The sequence below is a fragment of the Mauremys reevesii genome, linkage group 15, assembly GCF_016161935.1.
Source record: "Mauremys reevesii isolate NIE-2019 linkage group 15, ASM1616193v1, whole genome shotgun sequence".
NCBI lineage: Eukaryota > Metazoa > Chordata > Testudines > Geoemydidae > Mauremys > Mauremys reevesii.
In genome coordinates this window covers 38,795,862-38,820,727 of record NC_052637.1, presented here as the reverse complement: position 1 = coordinate 38,820,727, position 24,866 = coordinate 38,795,862, and the positions used below count along the sequence as shown (strand labels likewise).

The following is a 24,866-nucleotide window of genomic DNA, read 5'->3' as shown; positions in this document are numbered from 1 at the left end:
TGCACACATGCTCGCGACAGACCAATGACAGCTAGAATGAGTACAAATAGCGGTATAGCTGAGGTAACACAGGAAGCAGAGAGACGACTGAGCTGTGTCGAATACGTACCTGCCAGCTTCGCTGTGCCTCTGCTGTTGTTGCCTGTGCTACCTGGCTACGCTGCTATTTATACCTGCATTAGTTCTCATCAAGCTGCTACATGTGCATGTACATGAGCAGGGGAATCATACCTCTATATTGTAGTGCTGACCATAGCCATAATCTAACGTGCTAGGCAAAGCCAAGGTCCTATATAAAATGTTTACAATTAATATTCTACTTGACCGATGGTGAGAAAGATACGGAAAAATAGAGAAAATTACAATTCAGCTTTGAAATAAACATGCCTGGTTATAATCATGTATGTAAACAAGAACATTATTTCCTTATTCTGTTGACCTGGTCAAGCAATCTAACGAGCAGGTTTTAGACATGCTGATCTCTCTAGCTTCCTTATGTTAAAGGAGAAAAGACCATAGTCGTGTCTGTCCACTAACAATGTAACTTCAAATCATCGGTTTGCATGAGACAGGAGTAGTGAGTGCTTCTACCCATAAACTACTACAGTGCCAAAGTACAAAAATAATCTTTAACCGCCAGCAAAAAGCTGTGCTCTAATACAAATGGGAAATAAACCAAAAGCTATATTTACACAAAATTACCTAGCATTTGCCTGAATATATCTAGTCATTTCTGTCAAAAGATAATGATTTTGAAGAAAACTACACCTCTTAACATTTGTGATTTACAATTAAATATTATTCAACTTTAAAAGTCACCATTCTGATAAGTGACTAAAATCATTTTAGTTCAAGATGCAATTGCTAAAGAAATGAAGTCATTTACTGTATTTATAGCTAGAGACTCTAAGGCAGAGTTAACTGGAATTTCTTATATTGCTATCATTCCTTTTTATAGTTCTGATTAAGAACTTTAAGGTGGCTGCAAAACAGAAGCAGCCCTCAAAGTGATAGTTTTAAATGTAATGTGTGGACAGGCATAACAATGGGTGTGAAAAATCTGAAGAGAAAGTTAAAAAAGCCACCTGGCTGGTTACTAGAGACAAACAATTAATATTCCTTTTATTGCTTCAGACAGATGCCATAAGGCAAAAGGCAAACAAGCAGCACTGATGTTGGAACTTCTAAATGAGACTCGATAAGTGATATGTGAGATCTAACCTGATAATCAAGTTAGGAAAGGTTTTGTTTTGGTTCCTCATATAGTTTAAGTTTAGATGATAGCTTAGACTCTCCTCACTCAAAATCATTGCAAAAAAAAAAAAAAAAAGAAAAGAAAAGAATTAGGTGCATGCTGTTCTGATCACCCCATCTGAAAAAAGTATATTTGAATTGTAAAAGATACAGAGAAAGGCAACAAAAATGACTGAGGTATGGAACAGCTTCTGTATGAGGAGAAATTAAAAAGTCTGGGACTGGTTCAGTTTCAGAGAGAAACGACTAAAGAAGGGGGAAATAATAGAGGTCTATAAAATCATGAACGGCATGGAGGAAGTGAACAGGGAAGTGTTATTTACTCAATCACATAACACAAGAACCTGGAGTCACCCAATGAAATTAATAGGCAGCAGGCTTTAAAAAAACCGAACAAAAAGGAAGTACTTCTTCACACAATACAAAGTCAACTGGTGGAACTTGTTGCCAGGGGACGTTATGAAGGCCAAAACTATCACAGGGTTCAAAAAAGAATTAGATAAGTTCATGGAGGATAGGACCATCAATGGCCATTAGTCAAAATGGTCAGGGATGTAACCCCATGCTCTCAGTGTCCCTAGCCTCTTGACTGTCAGGAGCTGTGAGCAGACGACAGGGAATGGATCACTCAGTGATTGCCTGTTCTGTTCATTCCTTCTGAAGCACCTGACACTGGCCACTATTGGAAGACAGGATACTGGACTAGATGAACCAATGGTCTGATCCAGTATGGCCGTTCTTAGGTATTGGGTGGTATTAGGCTTCAAAGCATTTGTTGAGAACATAGGTGCTGACTTTGTTTTTCCCCTATGGGTGCTGCACCAAGGCCCGCCCTCGCTCCCCCCATCCCACCAATGCCCTGCCCTTGCTCTGCCTCTTCCAGCCCCCAGTCCACCCCCTCCGAGTTCTGAGCCTGCCCATGACTCTCCGCCCTCCCGCAGGCTCTCCCCAAGATGTCAAACAGCTGATCAGTGGCGGCGCTGAACAGCAGTGGCTGGTGGGTGCTGAGCACCCTTTCCCCCCCCCCGGGGTGTGTGTGCGCTCCAGCGCCAGAGCACCCCCAGAGCTGGCACCTATGGCTGGGAATATAACAGAGATGCAGTGTCTCCGCAGTTAGGTTTGATGTTAGCATCCCATTGTCAGGCCAATTTTCATGCATAAGTTCTGCAAAACAAGACCGCTGGATATGAATATACAAACTGACTATACACACAAGCTCATGAGGCAAAAATTACAATCAAAATGGCTGTCATTATTAGGAAGCAATACAATCCCATGGAAAATGGAATGCTGAAACATTTTCCAGAGCAGACACAAAGATTCCATCCCATATTAAATTTATATTAACTGTGTTATATGCCAGGAACATTACAAAATGTAACAGTGATCTGTACAGTCACAATTTCTTGTTCTAGAGGTTTCTTACATAAAAGCACAATGTTTTCTAGCAAGAGGCATCTTTGAGTATCAATAATTAGATCTGTACTGCCCCAGAGCCATCCTGATCAATGGACGTACAGTGTTACCAGCAAATTCAGGACACCAAAATACACAGTCTGGATAACCACTTTGTAAAGAGCAAATTTTTTTTCTTCTTTAATGTACATTTATGGTCATAAGAATGACTAAAATAAAACCACCCTATTTAACAGATCTGCTCCAGGTGTGCATGGTAATAAACTTACCACTTCTCAATCTGTTAGTAGTGTCAGAAGAAGCTGAGCTGGATTTAAGCATGGCTTATGCATCATCCGAGTAGTTAGTTACTCTCTAACGTCAGAATCTTTACTGAAAGTGATATGTGAACCCAGTAAATCCAGCTTGACTTTTAGATCCCAGTGGAAACTTGTTAGAAAAAGCCACATTTTTTTATTTGTAAAAAGAGCATATATGATTTTCAAAATTAAATAGCACTGTTTCCATATTTGTTGTATTTTCACAGGCATTTTCAGAACACAGCAGCACCATGTGCTTTCTATGGAAAAATTACTGACTTCATATATTCTGTAAAGTTCAGTGGTGATTGCTTGACTCTGCAATTTATATTCACAGACTTCTCCTGGCCACTATCATACTGTTTTCTGAGGGTTTTACCAGACAGGACAATCACCCTATTCTACTCCATACCTAGGGCGCTACCAAATTCACAGCCATGAAAAACTTGTCACGGATCATGACATCTGGTCTTGTGTGTGCTTTTACCCTATACTATACAGATTTCATGGAGGAGACCAGTGTTTCTCAAATTGGGGGTCCTGGCCAAAAAGGGAGTGGTGTGTGTGTGTGGGGCAAGGTTATTTTAGGGGTGTCACAGTATTGCCACCCTTACTTCTGTGCTGCTGCTGGCAGGGTGCTGCCTTCAGAGCTGGATGCCTGGTCAACAGCTGCTGCTCTTTGGCCACCCAACTCTAAAGGCAGCACCTTGCCAGCAGCAGCACAGAAGTAAGGGTGGCAATATCATACCATGGCACCCTTACTTCTGTGCTGCTGCCTTCAGAGCTGGGTGGCCAGAGAGTGGCCACTGCTGACTGAAGGCCCAGGTCTCCAGGCAGCAGCTCTGCCTTCGGAGCTGGGCTTCCAGCCAGCATCTGCCGCTCTCCAGCTCTAAAGGCAGTGACGCCATCAGCAGCAGCACAGAAGGGTAGCAGTACTGTAACCCCTAATACAGTAGCACTGCCTGTCCACCCCCCACCCCCAACTCCTTTTTGGATCAGGACCGCTATAATTACAATAACGTGAAATTTTGGGTTTAAATAGCTGAAATCATGAAATTTAGGATTTTTTAAATCCTATGATCGTGAAGTTGGCCAAAACAGACTGAATTTGGTAGGACCCTATCCATACCCACAGCCACTCATGTTTGGATGTTTTACCAGTCAACCTGTAGGTCATGTAAATTACTAAACCAAGATGAAAGCACTACTCCCCAGTTACCACATACAAGTTACATATTTAAACTGAATCAACAAAATCCCTAATGATATCCAAGACTAACTTGATTTAAACTTCCCAACTAAATTAAACTTACCGATTCTCCAAGTTTATCCAAGTTGTCCAGGAAATATTTTACAGATTCCCCCTAAAAAACAAAATAATCCGATCAGTGTTTTTCACAGATGGCATACTTGGTCACAGCAGTTTATATTCTGAAGTCCAGTTACTGAAACCAAATATACTTGGTATAAAAGCTTTAGTCGCCGACTTTTATAAATTCTGTATGCAACTATGTAGAGAAGTTTAGTGAGCTTGATACTCATGGAAATTAATATTCAACCATTTAAAAAAGCAGGGACAGTCTAATTTAAAATAGTTCTTTTAATGATTACAAAGTTTAGGACTGTCAGATTTTTATTAGTGCTGTTCATTTGGGTAATCACTGTACAAACTTCAGACAACTTCAGCATAAAATATTGCATTTAATATTTTTTGCTATTCCTGAGTAGTCTGTATATAGGTGCCTGGGTACATAAAGGTCAACTGAGATAAATTCATTTAAACCGCACGATGAAGTCAGCTCCCATTTCTACAGGCCCTGCTAGCTGTTGAGCATAGCAAGTAGCAGTAGACGGAAAGGTAAAACCATAATGAATGGATGAATCTAAAACATTGGAATAAGCCTTCTTGCCAAAGACCACTCTGGATAAGCACAACTTGTTTAGGAAGCTGCGAATAGTGCTCCAAGCTGCAATTCTGTATAATATTTCTTCTACTGAACAGACTTTCAAGTTCAATACAATACCAACCCTTCCATGTGGCAATTGCAATTCTGAACACCCTCAGATGCAAAAACTAAAATTTATAGAAGCTTGAATAATTCTATTTTTGGCTGATGCCAAATGACAAACTTAGAGCACAATAATTGAAAGGCCTTGTTGAGATATTCAGTGTCATAACAAGAGGGCAAAGTTATAAGTTACACTTCACCAATTCTTAACTACAAAGCAATCCAAATATGGCTTACTTGGACATCAATTCAATTAGAGAGCAGTCTATACTACTCTGCCAGTGAAGGGAAGCGCAGGAAGTCAATTAGATTTTGCAGTACATACAATTAATCTGTGCATCAAGAGACTTTAAATTACATAAAATATTCAAGATTAGGAGGTACTACATTTAGTCATAACAGAACTAAAGATAAGGGAGCAGAGTTATCTCTGATAAGGTCCCTCACTTAAGAATTAATATTTAAAAAATGATCAAGGTCAGTCTTTTCCAGAGGAGACAGCATTAAAATGTGAAGTCTGAGCAGGCATTAGGACATTAGAGTAACCAAGACAGCAGAAACTTCTGGCCAGTTTAACAAGCTCAGAAGTTAAATCTCTTTGCCAGCTTTTTCATTTGTAGGTCTAGAGGTCACCTGGTGTAAGTATACACCATACTCACACTAAAACTGCAGTTTTAAAACCCAAGCCTTTAATTAGACAAGGCTGGGACTTCAGTGTGAGTCATCTTGTGCTTGATGTACTTAAAGGGACAGACACTGAGGCAAGTATTTAAAGAACCTCTATCATATATTATATCTGGTTTAATGTCACATTTTTCATAAACTGACAAACTACAGTATTGGAAAACAGTAATAGATTTCAAAGTTTGCTGGAGGAAGGCAGTGGTTGTTCAGTATGACTACAAGACTTCACACTTGCAATGCCATCTACTACAGAAGCTCACAGTGCTTCATAAATTACAGATACAACCTCACCTCACCGAGGGAGAGGTGGGTGGACATTCCTATTAGACAGATGAGGAAACATAGAAAAGTGACTTGCTCGAACACAGGAAGTTTGCAGCCGAGCCAGGAAATGCCAGGTCTCCTGACTCCATCTTTTCTTAATCCAAAGCACCTTTTCTACCTTAAAGATTTAGGACAAGATTTTTTTAAAAAGCATGTTTAAAAGTTAAGTTCCTAAATCCTTATTTAGGCTCTAACAGGACCTGTTGGGTGCTCAACATCTTTGGAAAAAAAAAATCAGACTATTTAGGTACCTAAATATGGACTTAGATAGTCTAATGTTGTCCCAAGAACCTTCAAAGAGAACTTTTAAATCAGACTGCACTATTCTGTTTAAGGAATCTACATTGCTCTAATGAGGCCCTAACTCTTCTGCATTTAAACAAATTTGTTACTACCTTTTCATTTAAGTCCTGAGAGCTTATTGCCACACTAGTGATTGTTCTGTTAACGCACACAACCAAAACCACAACATATAAAGGTCATAGAGCAGCACCAAAAGCTGCTTTCCAGAAGAGGGGATTTCCTGATACCATGAATGCAAAATACATTAGCACACAGTAATGGCGATGCTCTATAGCTACGCATTTGACAGTAAGCTTACAAACTAATGCTCAAAAGCTTCAACAGATGCATTGAGAAAGCTACTTCTACGTGGGTTTTTAGCTTGTTTGCTGCTGTGTCCTGAATATGGCCATTTTGAGAGAGTCAGAAAAAGCCATGAAAAAAAACAAAGGGAAATAAATATTCCAGTTACAAGGATGCTTAGATTTTCCTCCCCCACTTACTTCTTTAACCTGAGGACTTGTCTACACTGGCACTTTACAGCACTGCAGCTTTCTCACGCAGGGGTGTGAAAAAACATTCCCCCTTTCCCCCCGAGCGCTGCAAGTTTCAGTGCTGTAAAGTGCCAGTGTAGACAGTGCTCCCAGTGCTGGCAGCTATTCCCCTCATGGGGGTCATTATTTATTTATTTATTTTACTAGTGCCATGGCGACTACACAAGCCACGTTAAAGTGCTGCTGTGGCAGTGCTTTAGCATGGCTAGTGAAGACATGCCCTGAGAGTCCATTCTCTGGGCTGGAATGACAGCCACCGTATCTACCCAAATCCATTCACACAACCAGTGTGACAGCAATGGGGCAAATTTCCTGACAATATGCTTCAACCTTATATTACCTCTAAGAAGGTAAGAGTCTTTCAGCTCTTGTGGACTTCAATTCACATTTTCCAACTTGTCTCTCTAGCCTTGGAGTCGTTTCTGTACATTACACAGCTCAAAGTTAGAGTCTTGACTACTGATCATTTCAGCCTCACTTACACCCCTTCAATTTTACTGGACTAAGCACTGCTCTGACTACAACCCCACCATTGTTCACTTAGTCGTCCATGCTGAATGGGCTAATAGGAAAGAGTTTGTGTAGATTTAAGGATTGCTCAAACACACTATTCCCAATCAGGTGAAGATGGAATTCAGACAACTGCATATTCTATCAAGGCACATTTTCATGGCTTAAAAGTTGGAAATCTATAAATACTTCAGCTGAGTAAAGGGCAAGATGCAAAGCCATTAAATATCACTTTCATGAAAAAATAGAATATCTAGTCCCACAGAGCACTTGGAATGTACAGGTAAGATACAAGGACAATATGGCATATTTAATAATTCCTTTCAGGGCTACCCTTGTGTATATATATTGGTATAGTAACTGGATATGAGGAGACCTAATGAAGCCAAAAAGACGACAGTATTCTTCACTAATACACATTTTTTTGTAGTAATACAGAGGATAGAAAAGTCTTATGCATATTATGTGGATTAAAGGACAAGTGTGCCCTAATTGAAGAGGACTAAGACAGCAACTGTTACAATTCTATTTAAAGGAAGACAGTCACATCTCTGTCTAATTTTCTTCTTTACTAGTGTTACTTGTAATACCAAGGATGGCTAAGTGAAAAATTAGGAATTTCCCCCCCCAGTTTAGTTTGCATTTGAGAGAACTTTAGTATTTATATCAGTTTGCATCTAAAGACCCCAAACAATCTTTTTTCCAGTGACATGATGTAAGAATAAGAGTCACCCCATCTAAGCAAGTGCTCTCAGTACTGCTAGAGCTGCACCAGTGATACTAAGAATTAGAAAATAAGAACAAAGTAGAGGGTACACCAAGTCTATGGTAACTGGAAAACTAGTGAAGTGTCATCATGAAAGACCAATCCAAGTGACTGAAAGGGGAACAGACTTTAACACTCATTTAAACTCTAGTGCCTACTGAACACTTGTGAGATAGGAAACCATTGTTAAAAATTCAATACCTCTATTTCCTAAACTAAGCTGAAAGCTCATCTATCCTGAGATCCGCTACCTGGTGTCTATCGACAGCTACATGAACATGCAGCTTGCAAACACGGAAGAATACATAGATGGTGCGTTGTCAGGACACCCTGGAGAAGTTTTGATAAGCTGTAACAACGTCCTGTACATCAGAGGAGAAGAAGAAGAAGATGGAGAAATGAGAGAATAAGTTTGTATATTTCTGGAAAATAAAGTTCAGTTAAAAAAAACCCCAAACAAGTCCACGAGCAAAAGTCAACAAAAACAAGACATGGATTTCTGATATTTTTAAGGTTAACACAAACTTTCAGGACTTACTTTTTTAAAATCAAAGTTGAAAAACAACCCCCCCAAAAAAACACACAACCCCAACACAAACCAAATTTTCAAGTTTTGCTTCAGGGAACTGTTACAAAACTGAGGTAGGGATCAACTTTGCAGAATCAGGGATGTAATGAGTTGGAAGATTCGCATTCTAGCATGGTTCCCTTAACTTGGGAAATGTCTACACTACAGGCACTAGACCAGCATAGCTATGGCATTGTAGCTATGATGGCATAACCACATAGTGCAGACTCAGCCTACACCAATGGACGGGGTTTTTCTGTTGGTATAGGAACACCACCTCCCTGAGCAATGGTAGTTAGGTCGATAGATGCATTTTCTTGTCCACCTAGCTGCATCTATAATGGAGGATTATATGTCAGCATAGGTACATTACTCAACAGTGTGGATTTTTCAGCCCCCTGACTAATGTAGCTATGTCAACCTACATTTTAAGTGTAAAGCGACCAGTAGCATTGGTTTGGTCATACATATGAAAGCAAAATCAAATCATCATCACATGGCTAAGGCAGAACTGTGTTAAGTGGGAGCCTCAATGTACTTGAAATTGAAGTGAAAGCTACTAACTTTGTTCTGACATTTGAAAATATGGAAATTTCAAGCAGTGATCTCCAAAAGCGTGGTTTATATAAAAAAAACATTGTCAATCAGAGTGGTGTATGTGTATATATAATGTATGTATGTACGTACGTACACACACAGCTTGAATGATGCTGTTAAGCTTTATTTTCACAGTTCAAGGATCTTGCATAGTGAAGGAATGGTTAAGTATAAACATGAAGATGCTAATATCAGTGAAGAGGTAAAACAACTTGATCCAAGGGCAGAATTCTGCATGACAACTTATGTGCTGAAGTGTTTCACTTTGGTGACAAATGTGCTCAAGCAACGAGTGGTGTGATAAAGCAGTATTTTAAAATACACTCACTATGATACAGCAAGATACATGGCTTTCTGGAGATTAGTTTGCAGGGTGGCCTTACAAGATCTTCCTCTGTTCGAACATCAGCCTTTGCACCTTTGGTACAAAACTAAAATAGACCTCTATCATTCTCTTGGATTTCAGCCAATTGCTCTGAATGCTCATGGATGTGTTCTTTTGTTTAACTGGAATCAAAGTTGTCCAGGGCTCAGCTCAGCTGCAGACCTCAATCCTCCCTCTGATTCAGAAGTCTGTGTAAACCACAGGAAGCTCACTGTTAAATAACTTGATTCATAACTGTCAAATATTCCATTTTCAGAAAGGTTTGATTCAGACAGCTTGTGTGCCTCCTGAAGTCTTGTGATCTCTACTGAAGAAAGTCAAAGCAAACTATTTTTAGTGCAATCACACAAGTCATGTTTCAAACAAATTATGAGGAAAACACCTAATGTTCTTGTGAAGACAGACATTCTAACCACCAGCTTTCCCTTCAGCGTTGTATTAGTTTTTACAAATCCAGCCTGTTTCTATCCAAGTCATAGATGCACAGTCCAATTTTCCTTCACCAAAAGACAGCAGCAATAACTCGATGTGCTTTCAGTCATTCTTCTTACATGAGAGACTAGTGGGTTATAAAAACTATTAGCAGGCTCCCAAAGTCTAATACACTTCTTAGTTTTAGCTTTTAAGAGGAGTTCCCTTCAACAACAAGAAAACTGCTAACGGCCCAAGTATACGGCTAGCATTTAAAGGAAAGTAACCTTTTTTTTTTTAAAACCAAAAAATATGTACTAGCTGAAACGCACAGCAAATGAATGAATGCTCCCTTTAAATCAGAATAGTTACTGGGTGGCACCAATTCACTGACAAAAACAAAGTGAGTTAATTTACATGCAAACCAAGTAATCAAAAATTAAAACCAGGCCAAGTTGTTCTCACAATTAAATTGTAAAGGACTTTGGTAAAGCATGTGTGTTTTGCTATTTGCTCATTAGGGATAGCCCTTAAAGAGCCCTAAGACTTTGAAATAACACAACTTGAAGACACATCTTCACTGGCAACGTTAAAGCGCTGCCATGCTTGTGCAGTTGTGGCATGGCGCTGGGAGAGAGCTCTCCCAGCAGTCTAAAAAAAACCACCTCCACAAGGGGAATAGGTCCCAGCGTTGGTGAATGGTCTACACTGGCACTTTAGAGAGCTGAAATTTGCAGTGCTCGAGGGGGGAGGAGGGGGTTGGGTTCACACCCCCCGAGTGAGAAAGTTGTAGTGCTGTGAAGTGCCAGTGTAGACAAGCCCAGAGGCATTATCTGCATTGGAACCTGAAGGACTTCAGCGGTCTGAAACCCTTCTCCCCCCAAATGACAAAAGTTTTGCTGACAAAAAGCAGAGGTGTGAGCAGGGCTTTGTCAGAAGAGTTCTCCTGCCCACAAAGCTACTGGTCGCTTGTTTGGGGGGCAGGGGGAGGAGTTTTTTGTGGACAGCAGAGCTCTCTCCTGCAGACGAACAGCAGCTACACGGTGTGCGTTTTAGTGGTATGGCTGTAGAGGCACAGCGGTGTCGCTAAAAGGTACATAGTGTAGACATAGCCTAAGTGTTCACATTTTTATTCACCTGTCCCAGTTTGGATGCAGATCCAACAGAACAACATTGGACTGATAGGTCTACTTTAAACATTTGGAAGAGGGAAATCATGTCTTACTAATCTAATAGAGTTCTTTGAAGGGGTGGTCAAGCATGTGGACAAGGGGGAATCCAGTGGACATACTGTACTTAGATTTCCAGAAAGCCTTTGACAAGGTCCCTCGCCAAAGGCTCTTACATAAATTAAGTTGTCATGGGATAAGAGGGAAGATCCTTTCATGGATTGAGAACTGGTTAAAACACAGGGAACAAAGGGTAGGAATAAATGGTAAGTTTTCAGAATGGAGAGGGGTAACTAGTGGTGGTCCCCAAGGGTCAGTCCTAGGACAAATCCTATTCAACTTATTCATAAATTATCTGGAGAAAGGGGTAAACAGTGAGGTGGCAAAGTTTGCAGATGATACTAAACTGCTCAAGATAGTTAAGACCAAAGCAGACTGTGAAGAACTTCAAAAAGACCTCACAAAACTAAGTGATTGGGCAACAAAATGGCAAATGAAATTTAATGTGGATAAATGTAAAGTAATGCACATTGGAAAAAATAAACCAAACTATACATACAATATGATGGGGGCTAATTTAGCTACAACTAATGAGGAAAGAGATCTTGGAGTCATCGTGGATAGTTCTCTGAAGACGTCCACACAAAGTGCAGCAGCAGTCAAAAAAGCAAGCAGGATGTTAGGAATCATTCAAAAAGAGAGAATAAAATGGAGAATCTCTTATTGCCCTTATATAAATCCATGGTACGCCCACGTCTTGAATACTGCGTACAGATGTGGTGTCCTCGTCTCAAAAAAGATACACTGGCATTAGAAAAGGTTCAGAGAAGGGCAACTAAAATGATTAGAGGTTTGGAATGGGTCCCATATGAGGAGAGATTAAAGAGGCTAGGACTTTTCAGCTTGGAAAAAGAGGGGGGGGGGAATATGACAGAGGAATATAAAATCATGAGTGGTGTGGAGAAAGTGAATAAGGAAAAGTTGTTTACTTGTTCCCATAATATAAGAATTAGGGGCCAACAAATGAAATTAATGGGCAAGTTTAAAACAAATAAAAGGAAGTTCTTCTTCATACAGTGCACAGTCAATCTGTGGAACTCCTTGCCTGAGGAGGTTGTGAAGGCTAGGACTATAACAGTGTTTAAACGAGAACTAGATAAATTCATGGAGGTTAAGTCCATTAATGGTTATTAGTCAGGATGGGTAAGGAATGGTGTCCCTAGCCTGTTTGTCAAGAGTGTGGAAATGGATGACAAGAGAGAGATCACTTGATCATTACCTGTTAGGTTCACTCCCTCTGGGGCACCTGGCATTGGTCACTGTTGGTAGCCAGGATACTGGGCTGGATGGACCTTTGGTCTGACCCAGTATGGCCATTCTTATCTTATGTTAAGAGGAAACCTTCAGGTTTCCTCCAAGGATCTGGATTATCCTTGAGTACAGCAAGAAAGAGAAATCAAGGACATTTCTAACTGCAAGTGGTCTTGGATTTAAGGAACTCACTCAGTATCAATTTCTTCACTATCAGTGTTTCCGGTTCCCCTACGTTATTTGTACTTTGAAGAGGAGAAAAGGCTAAGTAAGTAGTCAAAAGCCCTATCCAGCGCTAAGAGCAACAGGTAAACCACAATGTTGATACTATTGGAGGGTGTGTCTGGGGTGCAGATAGTGCACAAACCATGAAAACTAACACAGGAAAATGCAGGTAGCCTGGTTATGAAAACAGGGTTGGGGGGAAGTTAGTCAAGATCCTTAATTCTGTAGCATGCCAACACCTTAATAAACCTCAAAACTACAGTTTAAGTGTGCATGCTTTTGGTTACTGTTTTATCCAAATACATAGATGTGTGGGTTTAGCAAAGCAAGGAGCCTTTAGTTTTCATTTCCCCAAACTCATACAGCTCATTTCAAAGTGGGTTGATCATGAAGCAACACTGCTGCCATCAATGTTAAGTAACATTTGCAGTATTTTGGAATCTTAGCAATAAATATAGTTCAGTTATTGCTGAGTTAGACATTCACCTTAACTCTGAATTTCCTTGGTTTTGTGTTTGTTAGACCAATAAAACTAGGCCAGATTAAAGTCCTTTGTCCCAGCTGTGACCCTGCTACATTTGTCCTTAATTGAATCATCAAGATTGAGTGAGAGTTTGCCCTTGAACACCTGATCCTGCATCCACTGAAAGCCACATTCATATACAGCCACAGCTATGCCAATTCCAGCCTCATGGCCTCCTGAAGTCATGTGAACTTTAGAATGTCTAACACAGGGGTCGGCAACCGGTGGCTTGCGGCTCGCCAGGGTAAGCACCCTGGCGGGCCGGCCCGGTTTGTTTATCTGCCGCGTCGGCAAGTTCGGCCGATCGCGGCTCCCACTGGCCGTGGTTTGCGGTCCCAGGCCAATGCGGGAGGCAGGAAGCCGCGGCCAGAACATCCCTCGGCTCGCGCCGCTTCCTGCCTCCCGCATTGGCCTGGGACCGCGAACCGCGGCCAGTGGGAGCCGCGATCGGCCGAACTTGCCGACGCGGCAGATAAACAAACCGGGCCGGCCCGCCAGGGTGCTTACCCTGGTGAGCCGTGAGCCACCGGTTGCCGACCCCTGGTCTAACATCATAGGTAGGCTACTCTGCAGACACTGGTAGGACCATCACTCACTGGCTTCCTAGTTGAGCCAAGAATCCATTAACAACTTCCCACTGAATTTTCAGGGATTCTATGGAGTAATCCCCCCCCTCCATACCTCATACCCAACTATTCTCACTCTATTCACTCCTCCCACCTCTCCACAGTTCAGTAGTGGGTTCCTCATGTATACAATCTTTATTTTTATTAAATTTGTACTGCTTCCCATGTGGAGATTGCTAGAAGTGCCTTTCACCCAACAAATGCAGAGCCTCAGGTGAATATTCCGTTTTATAGCTAGGGAAACTGAGGAACTGAAAAGTTAAGCAACTTTCCCAACATCTCACAAGTCAGTGGAAGAAGGGAAACAACTTGTGTCCCAACTACCACTATTATCCTCTAGCCTCTGAAGAGGCTGTCCCTTCTTTAACACTGATTTTTTAAAAAAAAAGTTAGAAAAAAGTGCTAGCAAGTCAAAGAGTAGTGTTAGTAAAAGCTCCAGTCACATCTGATCAAAATAGCATGAAACCATTCAAGAATACAGTGTGTCAAAACATGGTTACTGCTTGTATAGTTTTAAATGTAGCCGTGTCAAGGCCTGAAACTGTAAAAAAATTTGTCTAATGTAATTTAGAAGTAGCTAAAGCGCTGATACTGTATATAGAGATCAGATACAAAAAAAATACATCACTTGTCCCAATTCCTGAATACGTTAGTATGATATTCGGTTTTTAAGTCTGTTATATGCAGTTTAGGGTGAATTGATATTGACAAAGTGTTAAGACTGGTTGTGTAGCTCCCTAGACAGATATGAGAATTTCAGTCACAGATTTTTCTCTGTGAAAACAGATTCACCAAAATACTTTTTCTGGGGTAAGCATGTCAGTAACAAGCACATAACAGCTCATCCCACCTCTGCTCAAAACATTATCTTCTTTTCTTTTCTAGCACTTTCTGTGCACAACATTAGATGCTTCGAAAAAAAGCCAAACCCCAATCAGAACTCCACTGCGGAAGAGAAGGCTTCACTTCTAGACTGCTTTAACACAACTCCTATCTCAGTATCTGCCCTGAAAGAACAAGGTAAGCTTTAGCCTCAAAACAGAATGAAACGTGAATGTTTTGCTTGTTACTGCTCACTGTTCAGTCAGCAGAAAGGAATCAACTCTACTGTTAAAGAGACACTATCATGTAGATTACACCTCACATTTATTATTTGTTGAAAGGATTTCACAAGAAATAAGCAATGACACTATTTTCCAAAACTCAAACTGTAATTTGGATTTTTTTTAAAAAGAGACCTCCGCAGGATTTGTGACACAACCATTACACTAACTTGATACTACACGAAAACTAAAAAGTGAAACTAAAACATGAGTTAAAGTGCAACTGACAAGGAAAAAAAAGAGGTCAAAACAAGTCATTGGTAAAACAAATTTAACATTTTCAGTTTGAACACTTAACCATGTTAACAGAAACAAGGGGAAAGAAGTTTTTAAAAAGGAGGTTGTAAACCAGTAATACCTGTTTAATTTCCCATCCACCATTTACTGCGGAATCACATTAATCTAGGGGTTCCCAAAGCATGGTCCCATGGAGAACAAAAGCTGTTCTATTCTCTTTTGAGCTTTTACGCTACATAAAATATACTAAAAATACATCAAATACTTTCTGGATATTACTCTTCTACAGAAACATCTGCTATAGTTGCCATAAAGCAATCCAAATTGTTGCAAATAAGAGGAGCAGCAGGGATGGACAGATAGAGACAAGACAGTGATTCTAACCCAGGGATCTGCAACCTTTGACACGCAGCCCGGGCCGGTTTGTTTACCTGCTGCGTCTGCAGGTTCGGGTGATCGTGGATCCCACTGGCGGTGGTTCACCACTCCAGGCCAATGGAGGCTGCGGGAAGCGGCACGGGCCAAGGGATGTGCTGGCCGCCACTTTCCGCAGCCCCCATTGGCCAGTGGGAGCCACGATCAGCCGAACCCTCGGATGTGGCAGGTAAACAAACCAGCCCGGGCTGTGTGCCAAAGATTGCCGACCCCTGTTCTAACCTAACATGCATTCCAAAAAAACACTTCATTAATCCAAGGTGTCAATTTGTTATTTTAAATCCTAAAACTGATTTTGCACTGGTCATTCAAAACTCACTAATTTGAATTTAGTAAACATCTCCTGTAATTAGTCTCAGATTTGCTCCAATTAACACTTTCATTATTTCAGAGTTCACTGAATACTAATTAACCCCATATAACTCTGTTCAAAGAAATACGATCAAGTTAAGGTTTTAAGTACCAGAGATACCATAGCCACAGCTCAGTTTACAATAAAGCAAGCTGTTCCAGTTTTTAATTAGCCTCTCCCCTAAAGATGATCAATAAAGGTTTTACATTTTCTCTAAAATGCACAAAAGAGAAACCTGCCAGGCGGTGTACAAACACGCCGTGTTGGGGTGCACTTTGGCAGGGGAGAGGCGGTAAGAGGGGAGGAGGGGGAAGGGGAAAGCTATTTTATTTAAACACAACTTGCAGATTCACTCATTACTGCTTCAGAGTGAGAACAAGCACAATTTTTCTATGAACCAGATGCAAAACTCCAGCTTGTTTTGCAAACTGCCATCATAAAACAGCTTTCAGTCACGAACAACTGAACCACGGGAGGTCAATGCAGAGTGCCAGTGGGTCTCCATAGGTGCGGGAAGCAGTGGAGGGGCGGGGGAGGAGGAAGGGGGAGAGCTGTTGCACCCATAGGCTTTGCGCCCAGCATGGCCCCCCGCCCGGGGTCCCAGCCGCCAGCCTCAGGTCCTCTCCCTCTCTCCCTGAGCTTGAATGCTGAGAATCAGCTGTTCACAGGGCTCTGGAAGTGCTGGGAGAGGAGGAAGAGTTAGTAAGCATGGGGCTGCTGGCACGGGAGAGGAAGGGGGAGCTTGGCACCGGTGGATGCTCCGCACCCACTAAGTTTTCCCCATGGGTGCTCCAGCCCTGGAGCACCCACAGAGTCGACGCCTATGCCAGACCACAGATGTTGCCGGACCAGGGAGTGCCAGATTAGAGAGGTTCAACCTGTACTTTCAAGCCAGAGACCCAGACAGCAAGATGCATCATATCACATTAGAATCACCAACCAATCCAAGGCTTCAACAAAAGTTTCCACAGCTCAGAGCTGTGGAGAGATTTGTACATGCACACAGAGTTTAGAGACAAAATCCAAAGCCTAATGTCTGTTGAGCCTGGAGCAAGTTTTTTCTCTGACAAAAACTTAAGGGATGTAGGACACCACTAGAGCTCAACCTTTTGCCACAGCACTCCTTCAAACTGTGAGGATGACCTCCTTAAGACCATTCCAACCTCTTCCACAGAAGTTCAAATCAGCACAAGGAATATGAAAAAAAAAATGGGGAATATGCTGGGTATGAGGTGAAGGACTTGCAAGTGCCAGGATACCAAATGATCTATACTAAGCACTCAGCTGTTAGTTTGCCAGATCCAGAACAGAAACTAACCCATGAAAGTAAAGAAATGGAATGTTCTGTCCAATTATTGTTGCACTTCCTTAGTGCAGAAGTGTCTTCATCTTCTCCCTCCATATAAAATCTTAGAGCCATTTATGGAATAAATATCAATATCATATCATCTATGGAGATATACCTAACTCCTAGAACTGGAAGGGACCCCGAAAGGTCATTGAGTCCATCCCCCTGCCTTCACTAGCAGGTACTTTTTTGCCCCAGATCCCTAAGTGGCCCCCTCAAGGACTGAATTCACAACCCTGGCTTTAGGCTGCCAGTGCTCAAATCACTGAGCTATCCCTCCCCCCAGTACTTGCCTGCAGCGGGTGGGAGGGTGGGGCATGGCACACAGGTATTTTTGAACTATGACTATTTGGAATCTCATTCTACAATGATTTGACACATTTCAGGCCAGGGCATCCTCTAACTACTACAGAAATCAACTGGAAACCATGTACTGACCAGGGAGCACGTACTATCCAAGACCAAACTGCCACCTCCCAATTACTATTTATACTCTGGAAGCATCTATAAACTTTGGATGTTTTATGTGCAAAACAGGCTGGAACCAGACTGTAAACATTTTTCTTCCCTCAGTGCACTGACCCACTGGCTCCATGACTTCATGTATTTGCAACTCAAACTGCTTTTAATCTAACCCTGAAGCAGCAGTGAGTCTGCAAGTCTGTCACTCATCATTCAGAACTATATTCCTTTCCAAAAGCAGCTAGTTTGCAGAGCTTGGCAAGGACTCTCTCAAGTGTGCCAAAAGCATGAGAAGCACTAACCTGACATATGGAAACATGCTAACACTTGCATTAGTATACAAGTTACAAAGGTTAGAACAGTAATAGTGTGTTAAATCACCTTCCCATATTATGAACTGCCAATCTTAAACTAGAAATTGTTACATTTAGTGCTGTGTATGCTATGCAGAAGACAACTGCACTAGGAAAGGAGAGCTTCATAAGAATACGGACCTACTCATGCACTTGGGGTAAGTATCCTTTATGAGGATTCTATTTTATAGCATGAATTCACTCCCCCCCTTCAGTCTCTTAGGAGAAAAAACGCAGACCAAATACTTTTCATCAGTCACTTTGACTACATCTAGCAGAATCTATTTGAACTGAGTAAGGGAAAGTTCTAATTACTTTGTTCAACAAAGAACCTTAAACCAAAGTAATTAAACATTTTGTGCAACAAGTGTGTTGACTACTTGTCATGAACCTTTTGATTACATTTAAGGATGTGAAATCACTATGGCTTGCAAAATGCACAACAAATCACTATAATTTTGTGCATTAACCATTTAAAAATTGACATAAGAGCTGTGACTACAAAATCCCTGAAATAAAAAGCTAAATATCAAAGTCAAAACGTTCAGAAAATCCTATGCACAGCACCCATATGCCATATAAAAGGCAACCAACATTTTACATTCTATTGTGAAATCCCATAACTAAATTAATATACTAGGGCAGTGGCTTTCAACCTTTCCAGACTACTGTACCCTTTTCAGGGCTCTGATGCGTCTTGTATATCCTCAAGTTTCACTTCACTTAAAAACTACTTGCTTACAAAGTCAGACACTGAAAATATAAAATTGGCACAAGCACACAATTACTGAAAAATTGTTTACTTTCTCATTTTTACCATACAGTTAGAAAATCACTTGGAATATAGATATTGTACATACATTTCAGTGTATAGTATATAGAGCAGTATAAACAAGTCATTGCCTGTGTGAAATTTTAGTTTGTATTAACTTCACTAGTGCTTTTTATGTAACTGGTTTTAAAATTAGGCAAATATCTAGATGAATTGATGTACCCCCTGGAAGACTTCTGCGTATGCCTAGTTGAGAACCATTGTACTAGGGCAAGAATACATCTGTGCTTTTGGAATGAAAGGTTTAAACAATCCTTATTAAAAAAATCTGAAACCCAGTGTGAGATAGTCAAATAGAGCATAATTCTGTTCATGTTTTATCTGATGTTAATTTGCCAGAGGGCTTCTCACTTTCTTAGCTGGAATTTCTGCATCCACTCCCCTTCAACAGTCAGCAGTAGATGACTATATCTGCGCTCTGACAAGCAGTGTTTTCCTAATCAATTTCAAACTGCAGAGATTCTAGTCACTTTCAAAGTATTGCTGTGGCACTACTAGAGAAGGGATACAATACAGAAGTTCAGGTGTGTTTATGCAAATATGATTAGACTATCACTTTGCTGTATATCATTTCTGATCCTGTAGCAGCCCATTAAGGAGATTTTTGAGTCTTTCCAGTTCCTTAGCGACGCCTTAGTTAAATGATGTTTCCAGCTCTATTTTCCACACTCCCTCAAATAATTCATTTTCCATTGAAATTTATCATGCTTAGTCTCAGCCACAGATGAATTCAGGGAAAACATTTGAAGAAAAGTATGGCACACTGGGTTAAGAGGCTGTGAAAGTGGGTGTTTTATTTGGATGGGTTCACTATCTTTTAGAGTTCAAGACTGCTTGCTTTCAAATATTCAAATCTATCATGGCTCAGGATTCTGTGAGGACAAAGGGATCATGAGATATTTCATGAGATTTTTAGAAAATACCTTGAATTCTTTAGCTTTCAAAATTCCTTACTCTTTTTAGATGCATGTAACATTTGTCATCAATATAGGCATCAGTTCCAACACCTCCAGAGATAAATACTCTCCTGCATAACATAGGCCTTTCCTCCAGTTGCCAAGTCCCTATCCCTCGGTCTTTGCATCCACAGGGGACGGCCAGCAACTGTAATTAAGGTTTGCTTTTTTTCCCCATTTGTCAATGTAGTAAATTTAGTTTAGTAGGGAGAATAGATTCCCAACTTCAGATGTTCATTAGTAATGATATTTTGGTTACAGTATATTTGACAACCAAAAGCTGCTTATGTTCAGTGCAGAAGTGCATGTTCCAAGATCCTATTATCCATCCTTCCCTCTCATTACTCCATATTAATGGCAAAAAAATCCAGAGTAAATTGAGGCCTAGTGTTAGAATAATGCAAGACTTGGTTGTAACTTACAACATCCAGGATCAATAGCACTGTTACAAGTATTACTGATCTGTTAAGAGTACAAGCTCTGGATCAGTCCTACACTCATACATTTCACAATGTATCAGTAAACAGACCAGCAAAGGCAAACTTAATTAGCAGACCAGTTTGCTTAGGTAAATTAAACTATTTAGTAACAAATGCAGCAGCTATTTTGCTGCCATAGCCAACAGCAGCACTTCAACTGTTCCACTGCTTTCCTCCTAGACAAAGCAGTAAGGTCAGCCATGTTGTTTTCCTCACACTTGCTTTGTGGGTTGGGGAAGATGCTCAAAATTACAACTTCCTATTGCTATGCTAGGTTCGTAGAAGGGTTATGGACTGAAAAGACGGTTACTCACCGTAGTAACTGTTGTTCTTCGAGATGTGTTGCTCCTATCCATTCCAGTTAGGTGTGCGCGCCGCGCATGCACGGCTCTTCGGAAGATTTTTACCCTAGCAACTCCGGCGGGCCGGCTGGGTGCCCCCTGGAGTGGCGCCGCTACAGCGCAGGATATATACCCCCGCCGGCCCGTCCGCTCCTCAGTTCCTTCTTGCCGGCTACTCCGACAGTGGGGAAGGAGGGCGGGTCTGGAATGGATAGGAGCAACACATCTCGAAGAACAACAGTTACTACGGTGAGTAACCATCTTTTCTTCTTCGAGTGATTGCTCCTATGCATTCCAGCTAGGTGATTCCCAAGCCTTACGTAGGCGGTGGGGTCGGAGTTAGATGTTGCAGAATGCAAACTGCTAAGCCAAAGGCTGCATCAGCTCTGGACTCTTGGACCAATGAGGCAAAGGTGTGGACCGAGGACCAGGTAGGTGCACAACCCATCCCCTGCAAGGGTATGTGAGCCAGGAAGGCAGCAGACAAGCGTGAGCCCTGGTGGAATGTGCAGTAAGGTGGCTCTATGGAACATGGGCCAAAACACAGGAGGTGCGGATGCACAACGTCATTGAAGATGAAATCCTCTAGGAGGAGACAGGTATGCACTTCGTCCGGTATGCCGGTACGATGAAGGTTTTGGGGGGCGTTACGAGAGGGCTCTGTCCGCTAGATATAGATTGCGGACGCCCTACGGATGTCGAAGGAGGGCAATTGTTGCTCTCCTTGCAAAGAGGGTGGCTTCGGAAAGAAGACCGGAAGGAAGATATCCTGGTAGATATAAAAGGCCGACACCTCCTTAGGGAGGCAGGTTGGACGTGGTAATAACTGCCCTTGTCCTTGAGGAACACAGTATACCTTGGGCCTATTGTGAGAGCCTGAAGCTCAGAGACTCGTCTGGCCGCAGGAAAGGCTACAGGAAAACTGTCTAGCAGGACAGGTATATCAATGAGCATGTTGACATTGGCTCGAATAGGGCAGTCATAAAACTGGTTAGAACCAGATTGAAGAGCCAGGTTTATGGCGGGGCCCCACTGAAGGGGGGGGGGGTATAAACGCTCCAAGCCCTGAGGAACCAGATGGAATGGAGCGGGACCTCGGCGGGAGAAACATTGCGTGTTTCGGAGCAGCCAGAGAAACGCTTCCACTTGGCCAGATACTTTAACTGAGTGGAAGATTTTCTACCACCCCGGAGAATCCTGTAGAACCGAGGCAGAACAACGTAACTCGGATCGGTTTAGCCACGCAGGAGCCCTGCGGTGAGGTGCAGGGATTACAAGACTGGGTGGTGAAGGTTGCCGTGATCCCGCGTCATGGGGTCTGGGCCAAAAGGGTTGCTACCGACAGGTGTAGCAACATGGCGTACCAGTGCTGCCCAGGTTACGCTGGAGCAATCACGATCAGGGGCGCTCTGGCCCTGCGGAGTTTTAGCAGGACCCTGTGAACCAGCGGGAACAGTGGAAAAGCGTACAGCAGATGGCTGATCCACGGCCTCAGGAAAATCCTCCAAGACCGAGCCTGGGGAGAGGCCTTGGAACGAGGAGAATTTCTGTCTCTTTCCGTTCTCGCGAGAGTGAGGAGGGCTATGCGGGGAAAGACCCACTTGGAAAACGGAATAGGTAAAGTCCGGAGGAAACGACCACTTGTGAGACAGGAAGGATCTGCTGAGACGCTCCGCCAGCTGAAACGCCTGGTACACAAGGCAGACTGCTCTCAGACACTGATATGTAAGGCCAGCTCCTGCGCTGACCGAAGGCCGTGAGTGCGAAACTACGCCAGGTGCGCACACAGCCGAGAGATGGGGTGTCTGTCATGAGGGACCCCGAGGGGGTGAATGGAACAGCATCCCTGGATACACCCGGGAGGGCGCTGACTCCCGGTCAAGGGAGCCTAGGATGCTCGGGGGAAACGAGATGACCACGAGTATGCTATCTCTGCCCGGGTGGCACACCCAGGTGAGCCACGATTGAAGTGAACGGAGGCGAAGCCTGGCATTTTCGGTTGCAAACGTGCAGACAGCCATGTGACTCAGGAAACCTAGGCAAGTGCGAGCCCAAGTTGGCGGGAAGGTCCGTAGACCTTGTACAATTGTTACCCTCGCCTGAAACCAAGGCTGAGATAAGCAGGCTCTGGCGAGTCTGGAGTCCAGGACGGCCCCAATGAATTCCCTTCCCTGTGTGGGAATCAGAGTGGATTTTACTATTGATCATCAGGCCTAGACACAGGAATAGGTTCGTGTCGATGCCCACATGACTGGTAACTTGGGCCCGGTGGTCCTTCGAATGAGCCACTCGTCTAGATACGGAGAACGTGTATCCGACGGTGGCGAAGAAAGGCGGCGACTACAGCCATGCACTTTGAATACCCCTGGGCTGTATAGAGGCCAACCGGGAGGGCCGTATACTGGGAATAACGATGGTAGGCCCCAAACAGAGGGTACCTTCTGTGTGGAGGAGACATGGCGACGTGAAAACACGCGCCCTTCATATCGAGGGCGGCGTACCAGTCTCTGGGATCCCAGGATGGGATAACGGTCACCCTGGGTACCATGCGGAACTCATCTGCATTGTGACTTGTTGAGTTCCCGCAGGTCTAGGATAGGTCTGAGACCTCCCTTCGCCTAGGGGATTAGGTTTCGCCCTTAGGTACCTCCTGTATAGCTCCGATGAAGAGGAGCATCCGCACCTCTTGCCAGAGGAATCGCTCGTGAGAGGGGTCCTTAGGAGGGATGAGGATGGGTAGGCTTTTGCCCCATTGGTGGTCAGAAGGACCCTAATTTTGGCTCCTTTGGGGTCCGGATTGATGGCCACGACCGTGTAAGCCACGCCCGCTGGCCAAGTCCTGACTTTGTCAAGGCGCAGGGTAAGAGCGGAGGCTGGGGACAGAAACGTCAGCGCTGAATCACCGGCGTGTGCATGCCGAGAGAGAGAGAGCAAAGTGACCCTGCTGCCCTTTAGGCTTTGCAGCCTAGGGCCAGTGTTTTCAGAGAACAGGCCTGTGCCGTTAAAGGGCAAGTCCTGTATAGCGTACCGCAGCTGCGAGGGAAGGCTCGATAACTGGAGCCATGAAACGCGCCGCGTGGCAACACCCGAGGCCAGAGTCGTGGCAGCGGAGTCAGCTGCGTCCAACGAGGCCTGAAGGGAAGCTCTCTCCAGCTCCGTCCTTTGCTGCAGGAGGGCATCGAACTCTTGACGGGAGTTCCGAAGAACCGACTCTGTAAATTTGCCCACCGCCACCCACAGTAGCAGCTAAGCAGGGCTTGCTGGTTCGCTACACGAAGTTGCAGGGCCCCCTCTGGGTACATCTTACGGCCCAGTAAGACCACACGCCCAGCCTCTTTGGATTTAGGGGCTGGTTGCGTTTCGATTAAAGGAGGGCCAGAGGGGTAAGTTCCTGCCCCCGCCTCATCTGGGGAGGAGGAAGAAGAAAGGCCAGGGACAAGCAGGTCCAGTGTGGGCTCGAGCTCCTGGACGACCTCCTGATCCGGAGGGATCTGGGAGCCCGGTGCCGAACCGGGGGTTGCTCTGCACCGGCCGGAGGGGGACGAGTAATTGTCGCCTCTGGCACCCAGAGCTCCGAGGGAACAGAGCGAGATGGGATCACCGGTACGCCTCTGGCGTGGTAGTACACCCAAGGCGTCCAGAATGACCACTGATAGGTCTCCTGGAAGACTCTGGAGGGCACATCGGAAAACAGAGCACCACGCATATGAAGTGTCCGCATGGGATGACACTGATGCGTGGCTGGATGGCCTGTGAGGAGCTGAAAGCCCTTGGTAGAGTCTCCGTCTCTAACTGACGTCGCTCGAGAACGGGACCTGCCACCGGAGCTGTGCCGGGCGGTCGACCAAGGGTGTGAGGCTCGATGATCAGGAGTAGCTACGGGCGTCCCGGTGCCTGGGGCGGTGCCGGGAGCTGGATCGGTGCTGAGTGTCCCGGAGTACTACTGGTACCAACATAGAGAACGGTGCCGAGACTGTGAGCGGCGTCGGGACCTAGATCGGTGACAGGACCGAGAACATCTGCGGGACCACGATCATGAACGGTGCCGCTCTGCG

General features: G+C 43.5%; 1 protein-coding gene across 1 annotated transcript in view; it reads right to left on the bottom strand.

The window, feature by feature from the left end:
• The window catches only part of GNA13 (G protein subunit alpha 13), a 44,368-nt gene that overhangs the window by 4,391 nt on the left and 15,111 nt on the right, over positions 1-24,866 (bottom strand). Inside the window, exon 3 of the mRNA XM_039500769.1 lies at positions 4,283-4,333. Within this exon, the coding sequence (XP_039356703.1) occupies positions 4,283-4,333 (51 nt within the window). The remainder of the gene's footprint in view (positions 1-4,282; positions 4,334-24,866) is intronic.